This window comes from Nestor notabilis, unplaced genomic scaffold (genome assembly GCF_000696875.1).
Source record: "Nestor notabilis isolate BGI_N333 unplaced genomic scaffold, ASM69687v1 scaffold10130, whole genome shotgun sequence".
NCBI lineage: Eukaryota > Metazoa > Chordata > Aves > Psittaciformes > Psittacidae > Nestor > Nestor notabilis.
In genome coordinates this window covers 115,126-124,426 of record NW_009910650.1, presented here as the reverse complement: position 1 = coordinate 124,426, position 9,301 = coordinate 115,126, and the positions used below count along the sequence as shown (strand labels likewise).

General features: G+C 37.4%; 1 protein-coding gene across 1 annotated transcript in view; it reads left to right on the top strand.

The window, feature by feature from the left end:
- The window catches only part of COL14A1 (collagen, type XIV, alpha 1), a 109,498-nt gene that overhangs the window by 24,842 nt on the left and 75,355 nt on the right, over positions 1-9,301 (top strand). The window contains exons 5-10 of the mRNA XM_010011105.1: positions 2,526-2,681; positions 3,382-3,501; positions 4,807-4,971; positions 5,334-5,495; positions 6,661-6,812; positions 6,979-7,108. Of these exons, the coding sequence (XP_010009407.1) occupies positions 2,526-2,681; positions 3,382-3,501; positions 4,807-4,971; positions 5,334-5,495; positions 6,661-6,812; positions 6,979-7,108 (885 nt within the window). The remainder of the gene's footprint in view (positions 1-2,525; positions 2,682-3,381; positions 3,502-4,806; positions 4,972-5,333; positions 5,496-6,660; positions 6,813-6,978; positions 7,109-9,301) is intronic.

Below are 9,301 nucleotides of genomic sequence, written 5' to 3'. Positions count from 1 at the left end.
GAATGCCGTTACTGTTTTCTTTATTCTTTGGGTTTTTCTTCACTGAGTGGATTTACTAAAAGCAATAAAAAGTTTTATTCGCAAAACCATCACTACAGGATTAAAGAAGTCTTATAAGCAAAACTTTTTGATATGAAATGAGTAAGATTTAAGATGCTAACTGGCTTTCCTAGTAAGTATAAAATTTTAGAAGCAGAGAAGGGAAATGCAGCCACAGAAATCCTGTTATCCTCATTGGGCTATATGATTAAACAGCTGGGATTATACTGAAAAGGTACATCTGTGCTATAGTACAGCTGCTTGGATGGGAGTCAGGGGTCCAGTTCTATCATTCTTAGTGGTGTTGAGTGGTGTTCTACTTTGCCAGTAGTTCTTTTGAAGGTTAAGAAGGTAATCATGACCAGTGTGAGAATGGCACAATTGAACTGCATGTTAATGGAAAACAAGTAGTTCAAGTAATGCAGTATGATCAACAGGAAGCTTATTTGGCAAAGATGTTTAAAACATTAATTTTGCCATGACCAGTAAGTTCCTATTTAATCACAAACCAGATTCCAGTCTTGCTGAAATCGAGGGAAGTTTTTCTGTTGACTTCAGTGCTGTAACGATTTGGACCTGCTTTGGATTTATCTTCCAATTTAAGATAATTTTTCTGATGCTTACTAAATGCTCTCCAGTGTTTATACATTAAAATGTGTTGCCAATTCAAATAGCATTGTCTTGTACTGTAAAAACTAAAATAAAATATTTAGTTTGGCATCTTTGTAAGTGGAATTTTTGTCATGTGTTTAGAACTTATTCCACACTGCTAGCCGCACGTAGGAAATGTTCCCTGCTCTTCTAAAAACAGCTTTAGTACACGTTTAAGAGATTAACTGTAACTCCACGGATTGGGTTTCTTGCTTAGTGGATTTACACCACACTACAAATGTAACTCATAATTATTACCAATCATTTGAATTCCTTCTGCACATCAGATTGTTTTTGCCTGTGAGACTGTAATTTCATCTTTAATGAAGAAATTGTCATTAATAATAAGGTGTTAAAGTTTTAAGTTGCTAACCATGTGGTTTATTCCCTCACTGTTACAGGAGAGCTGCTTGTGATCTAACATCAGCACCTTTCGAATATTTCTCACTGAATTACTTCTTTTATTCACTAAGCATCTCTGCTCAAGATCAGTTTATTTCTAACAGTGTACTTGATGATTCTTGTTAGTCTTGTTAGATGCTGGCATCCTTTGTTAACAAATGTATGCAGTGGATACTGAAAAAAATTATGATAAAAGTTGCATGCAGCTTACTTCACTAATCTGCAGGGTTTTTTCTGTGTACAGGGACATTATTTTTATGTAGCTTGTGATGCATGATACCTTTTTTACTAACATACTTTGCTTTGACTTTCCTAATTCTATCCTTATTCAATAATCAGACTGGTGGAGAGTTTGCTATTTTTCTACTTAAAATATAAATTTTGTTTGGTATACCCATGTAACATCACTTACTTGTTTTCCCTCCCTACAATATGAATCCACTGTTTCAGTAACCTTACTTTTACAGTCCTGCAGCCGCTTCTGTGGGATGTGGCAATTCTGTCTAAGGTTATGGAAAGCTCTTGCTTTGTCCTCCTGTCATTTTCGAGAGCTGAATGCTTCTCAATTTCTTAGGAGTCTGTATCCCTAAAAAACCTTCTCGTCTTTTCTCACGGTTTGTTTCTAATCTCAACTCTCATTTCCTCTGATTTCCCTGTTGTTTAGCTAAACCTTAGAGACTATCAATATGCATCTGTTCTAATTCTCATTCTGTTGCTTTTTTAGTGCTCTTTTATTTTTCTGTACTTTTCCATATATGCGTAAAACTGAATCCTCACGTGGTGCTAGTTCTCACAGAAGTTGTGAACTTGAAGCTGAGGTCTTTGAATTTTACCTTTGCTGTGTTGAGTGCCTCATAAGGTTTAATATAGCTTATTCAGTTGATCTTCAGTTTTACTCTAGGCTCCCAGGGTGAGATTCACTTCTAACTTTAGAAGTTAGAAGGCAGCTAAAGAAGTTTTTCTACAGAGTTAGTGAGATGTTTAGAAACACCTGCTTTTCTGTGTCGAGTATAGAAGGGGTCTCGATAACTGTTCTGGGTGCCTGCATCTCTAGGTAGCTCTCTTTGCATTGTCTACGCCTAAGGTTAAGTGACATGAGCTATACACTGTGTATGTATATTCTCAAGAATGAAAATGATTTGCTGGTTTGATTGCATAACATGACAACTGATTTTTACTTTCTGGAGTATTGCATTTTTAGAAGCAAACCCCTAATTTTGAATAGCTTAATGGAAAAGCTGAAGTACATAATGGTCAAACTGTTCTATTACTAAATTTAGAATAAATACATTTAGTGATTTTGCTTATTTCTCACTTTGCCTATGGAAGGAAGGTTTAAGTACTAAGCTTAGTGGAAAGAGGAAGTATACATTTACTGAGTTACAATTTTATTGTTGAATTAACATTACTGCTTTTATTTGAATGATTCACAGGAAACCTGTTTACCTGTAAAACTCCAGCAATTGCAGATATCGTGATACTGGTAGATGGTTCTTGGAGTATTGGCAGATTCAATTTCAGGCTTGTTAGACTGTTCCTGGAAAATTTGGTTTCTGCTTTCAATGTGGGATCTGAGAAAACAAGAGTAGGTAAGGTGCCATTTTATTTTCTTAATATTTCTGTAGCAATGTAAAAAATTCATGATTTCAGGATAGTTAACATCTTAATGTTAATTGTTCGTGCAAGATTCATCCTCACATGGATCTAGCACTTCTCTCATAGGAGCAATATTGCTGGAATGTTTGTAGTATTAATTCCTCAGTTCACTGTGATACTCAGCTTAAGTAAGCTCTAATGTAATGTCAGTGGAAAAGAAAAAACAATGGAAACAGTCTTACTGACTTTGGTCAGCATTAAATCAAAATCTTGCAGTTTAATTTTCAGAGAAGAATGTGCCAATGGATGGTTTAAACTGGCTGAAATGCTATATTTCTGTTCTGCTACTTATATTTTAGTTTCTTCAAAAGCATATTAAATAAAATTATTATTTTTCAAAAAGAAATTAATGTAATCTTACTAAATTCTGAAAAAGTTCAATACTCCTCATTTACTGTCCTTAGCACTTGAAAGAAAGGCCTTGAAAATAAATTGAGAAGTTGCCACTAAGAACAACTTTATACTGTTGAGTTTTTTTGGCATCAAGCAATGCAGTATTTCTGGTATGGCAGCAAAGCTTAGTTATGGTAAACTTACTATGGTGAGCTTTGTTAACCAAGTACATACAGTGTAGATACTTGAAAAAATAAAAAGGTTTATTTTCTGATGGAACCTTAATTTCTGGTTCTCTAGGTCTTGCACAGTACAGTGGTGATCCCCGCATTGAATGGCATTTGAATGCCTATGGCACAAAAGATGCTGTTTTGGATGCAGTCCGTAATCTACCATATAAGGGAGGAAATACGTTAACAGGTACTGCGTATGTTTTAGCTTTTGTCTTTTATTAAAAAACATATTCTAATGCACGAACTAAGAAGTGTTAGTGTTTATTATGAAGGGCAAAAAGAATGGGTTTTTGCAGCTTGCTAATGACTTTATCCAATGTCAGTGAAGTCTGCTCTGAAGCTCTTGTCTCATTGGCTTGACTGGGAATCTTTCTGGTCAGGACAGTCTCATAAAACAAAGCGTACATGAACTCTCTGATGGGAGTAAACTCTTACTGCTAGGAAGAAAATGCAAAATCCATTCATAATGCTCATGCACAGAGCTTTATTCTGGAGAAGGAAAGAATGTTGTTTTAATACCTGACAACTGGCAATAGTAACTTCTCAAATGATCACCCGGGGCTTTTAGATTTCCATTGACCTTTTAGTAGTTAGACCACTGAAGCCCCAAAAGACACTTAGTGATGGATAAATGGAGGATGCCTGTCAACCTGTGAAAAATACAGTCTCTGAATACAATTCCAGCATCATCAAAGTAGCAGCTAGTAATACTGGCTGTCTTGCAAGGAGAATGATATATCCAAAGACCCAGACATGGCTTTAAGTAAATTTTTTTGGCGGGGAGGAAAGGATGGTAGAAGGAGTAATTGCAGTTAAGAACAGAAGGACTCTAGTATGATTCTGGGAATGAGATTACTGTAAGGTAGCAAGTAGTAAATTATCATGATTATTTTATATGGATGTTAGAAGAAGGTGAGTGAAGAATCTTTGCTGCGGGAGACTTAAGAGAGTTTTTAGATAGGATCTCATTGCGGTGCGTAAATTTGTCCTGAAGAGATGTTCTTCTTCCTTCCCTTTAAATAGTTAGCAATTATTAAAATCAGATCCTCCATGAGCTTTAAATTATTGTAAATTGGAAAGAACAAACAAGTCAAGAAACAAATTAAAGTAAGTTTGTATGTAGTATGGGGACTTACTAAGCTATCGAGAGCATGTGGTTTCATGTAGGCAATGTAAGTAAAAGGAGAGGAGACTTCCTATTCTAACTTCATAGAGTAAGATAGAAACGATGATGCATTCACAGGAAGATCAGCTTAGATTTCTGTAGCCAGTTTAAATTACACTGATTGATTAAAAGGCTGCTAAAGATGAATGTCACCTTCTCTGTAGTTTAGGTTGAGTTTTGCAAATAAAACTTTCAATTAATACTTATTCTTCATTAAGAGGTTTCTCATGATTTTTAAACTGAGTAGAAAGACAAACACTGTGATACTAGCAAAATTAATGGTCATTTTTCCCCTCTTAAAGTCTTTCAAAATGTTTCTTTTTTTAGGTCTTGCCTTAACTTACATTTTGGAAAACAGCTTTAAGCCTGAAGCAGGTGCAAGACCTGGAGTGTCTAAAATCGGTATATTGATCACTGATGGGAAGTCCCAAGATGATGTTATCCCTCCTGCTAAAAACCTACGAGATGCTGGCATTGAGCTTTTTGCTATTGGTGTGTGTTCTGCTATATCCATACGTTGTGTCCCATTAAACTCTGGTGTATTTATCTCTGTTGCTCTCTATATTAAGAAAGCGTGGGGTTTTTCTGTCTGTATCCAGTAAGTATTGTTATTAATGTAAATCTTCTTTATACATTTTCCAGTACATCATGCTGTAACTGAAGTTTAACTATACATGGATGCTACATTGTTATCAGCTGAAAAAATGCCAGTTACACTGGCAGAAATTAACATTCTAAAGTAGCATTTTAAGAGAGTAATATGTAGTTTATCAATCCCTCTGCGTATAAGATTTTTTCTTTTTCATTGCAAATATATTCTTTTTCATTGCAAATATTCTTCTTTCCAATGAAAGGTGTAAAGAATGCAGATATAAATGAACTCAAAGAGATTGCGTCCGAACCTGACAGCACACACGTCTACAATGTTGCTGACTTTAATTTCATGCATACCATTGTTGAAGGTCTTACCAGAACAGTGTGCTCACGAGTAGAGGAACAGGAAAAGGAAATCAAAGGTGAATAAGGAAAAAGATGTAATGTAACTTAATATGAACTTAGAGCTACAAATCCTATTCCAAATGTCTGCACTTCTAAGTTGCTGTCTGGCATTTGACTCATGCTATATATTTGTTTGCTCACAAGAAAGTACATTGTCAGGCAAGTTATCTTCCTAGGTATGTTTTAATTTTGCTTTGACATCTTTTGGTCTTTTGCTCTCTGTCTTTGATTGTGGTAAATATTATGATATTTGGTAGTACCAAAAAATACAAAAATACATTCGTTTTGCTGTAACTATTTCCAAGTGGTGGGTAAGGAAATTTTTTTCTAATACGCGGGTTTGGAGATGAATTACTTTAACAGCTGCACATGGAATTGTTGCATTTGTGCTGTGCTTTCCATCTCCTAACTTACTGTTTTTATTGTCTCCTAAGTTTTCAAAATTTTTTACTATTAAGATTACTTTGTCCCTTCCTGATGATGGAATTTTTCTCTTTCCTATTTAATACACAAAAAAATATTTCGGAGTATTTCTACCTCTGCAATGAGAGAGTGTGTATTAGTAAGGCTTCATTCCATTTTCTTCCCCTTTTATTCACCTGGAAACTGGAAGGAATACAGAATATTAGCTGTGTCTTGTAGGGGGGGAGTAAGCAGTCAGTTGGGAAATTGAGAGGGATAGGATGGAAAAAACACAGAGACATGAGACATCTTTGTGGAAAGGGATGATTGCCAGTGATGACCATTCACTACATCTCTTCAATCTGCTGACAGGCAGCATATCAGTTTCCAACCTGCAGAGGAGCACAGGGTATCACAGGTGGGGATGTCCTTGGATGTCCTTTGTGACTGGAAGGAAAACCACCTGAAAAAATCCAAAAGAAAATAGAAAGAAAGGATTTGAAAGAGCAATAGGAGGAAGAACAGGAAGGTGTAGTTTTACATTTTTGTTTCTTTCATGTAAAGGTTTATGAAAGACTAGGGACAGTTAGTCCCAGTGCAAACTCCATGTGCAGTACTCATTATTAGTCTTTGTTTCCATTGAAAATTACCTAAATAAATGTGCAGTGCCAATTATTTGAATTTTTGATGAGGAGCAATCTTTGGAGCTTCAGCAAATACAATAAACCAATAATTATTTTACAGAGGGGAATAAAAAATTGTGTGTTGTCTCTAACCTAGGAACAATTGTTGCTTCACTTGGGGCTCCTTCGGATTTGGTCACGTCTGAGGTATCAGCTAGAGGATTCCGGGTTAGCTGGACCCATGCACCAGGCAAAGTGGAAAAGTACAGGGTCGTGTACTATCCCACTCGAGGAGGACAACCGGAAGAGGTAATAGGAAGAAGAGCTTCACAGAAATTTTTAATACAACAGCAAGAACTAACCAGATAGAAAATCCACAGTCTTATTTAAATCTACCATGAAATTCCCTAAGTGGGCTCTGAAACCTAGTACAGAAAACAGATATGCAAATTTAGTTGTTTTTTTCTCTAAACAGGTTGTAGTAGATGGAAGCTTATCAACAGCAGTTCTGAAAAACCTGATGTCTTTAACTGAGTACCAGATAGCCGTATTTGCCATATACCCAAATGCTGCTAGTGAGGGCCTCCGTGGAACTGAAACTACACGTAAGTATCCTTATCACGTCTGCTACGAATTTGACTGACTGCATTTAATGACACTGTGAAAGCATTGGTCTTCGTGAAAAGAAATAAATACAGAAGGAAGTCTTTTTCAATTTAGCTTCTTTTAATGCATTTGCCTTAAATTAATGTCTGTTTGAGTTAATTCTGGGCTAAGTTCTAAGTCCAAATGCTCTGTGGATATTTAAACACCGAGGAAAGTTTTATCTCTGGGCTGAACTTTGAAGTCAGTTGCATTGAACCCTAAATTAGGACAGTCTTACACTTTGGATGTGGAGCCAAGTTTCATAAATTAGGTTTGTGGCTGAAGATGATTTCATAAGTGGAGGATTAGGTGGGACCGGAAATAACTGCATGTGATTCCCATCAGTGCCAGAGATTTCAAGGTAACTTTTTTAAGTTCCTTTCTCAATGATTCAGTTATTTTCTGTCTGTAAAATGATGCCTTGGGATATTGTTAGAATGAATTCATTTACAGTTTTGAGTTCTATAATGAAAACTATGCTAGTACCTGACATAATGTGCTGCTCTTGAGCACAGCAATTTTGTGTATTTGTATACAATATACAGTTATTCTTTTTAGTATATATGACAGATATTATGAATGCAAGACTGACTTTTTAGTTCAAAATAGGAGCCAGGAAGTCAATATGTGATCTATTAGTAGCTGATATCTTCTGGAAGAACAACACAGTAGAGCTCAAGTGATCTAGAAGATTTCTACAATGCTTTGACAAATTCCTGACACAAGTGGTCAAGAGGACAGCAAGAGAAAGTGCTCTGCTGTAGCTGATACTTAAAACCTAAGAAGAACTTATTTGGGGCAGGAGGTTAAAGTTACAGGTAGCCTTGGCTGCAGTGACCATGAGATGGTGGAATCCAGGATTCTGAGGGAAGGGAGGAGTGCAAAAAGCAGGACCACAACTCTGGATTTCAGGATAGCAGTCTTCAGTCCCTTCAGAGATGTGCTCGGAAGAATCCCAACAGATATGGCCCTGGAGAAAAGAGGGATCCAGAAGAGCAGGTCAATACCCAAAGATCACATCCTACAAGTTCAAGAAAGATCCATATTGACAAGCAGGAAATCAAGCAAAGGTGACAGGAGGCTGGCATGGATAACTGCAAAGTCTTGTCCCTGAGGAGGAATAACTCCATGAGTCAGTGCACACTGGTGGGGTGATTGCCTGGATGGCAGCTCTGCAGAGGAGGACCTGGGGGTCTTGGTACATAACAAGCTGACTGTGTACCAGCAATGCAGCCTTGTCACAAAGGCAACCAAGAGCATCCTGGATTGTAATAGAAAAGGATTGCCAGCAGGTTGAAAGAGGTGATTCTTGCCCTCTGCTCAGCACTGATAAGGGTGGTGAGACACTGGCACAGGGTGCCCAGAGAAGCTGCGGTAGCCCCATCCCTTGGAAACGTTCAAGGCCAGGTTGGATGGGGCTTTGAGCCACCTGGTGTAGTGGAAGGGGTCCCTGCCTATGGCAGGGCGGTTGGAACTAGGTGATCTTTAAGGTCCCTTCCAACACAAACCATTCTATGATTTTATGACAATTTTATTGTCATGGTGGTCACAGCCACTGGAATAGGTTGTCCAGAGAGGTCATGGAGTCTGCCTCTCTGGAGATATTTAAAACCCAGCTGGACATGGGTCTAGCTGACCCTGACTGACCAGAGAAGTTAGATAAACTAGATTTCAAGAGATTGCTTTCATCCCCAATGGTTCTTTGATTCTGTGCCACTGCTAATCTTCCCACTCTGAAAATAAAATAAGACCATAGAAAATTAAGACTTCTGTTTTAGTCTGTCTCCTCAAATGTCATTTACAGCCATGTTATACTCCATAACACAGTGTTAGGACCTGTTTAATTTATTGAGACAGAGAGAATAGTCACATACCAAGCCAACAGAATTGTTTCATTTTGCACCTGGTGTTCCTCTGAAGTCACCTAGTCAAGTTCTGACAGAGCCCAGCCCTGCTGGCTTTCTGAGATCTGATCAGATCATGCCCCAAGGTCATGCGGCATGAAGCATTTTATACAGCTGCCTTTGATAGTGTGTTGGAAGTAATAGCCTGACTTGTACAAGTATTAATCACTCAACATGCTAAAATACCTGCAGTTTGAAAGTATTTTTTGCTATCCTACTGGAGAACTATGGGAAATTGTAGTTTGCATT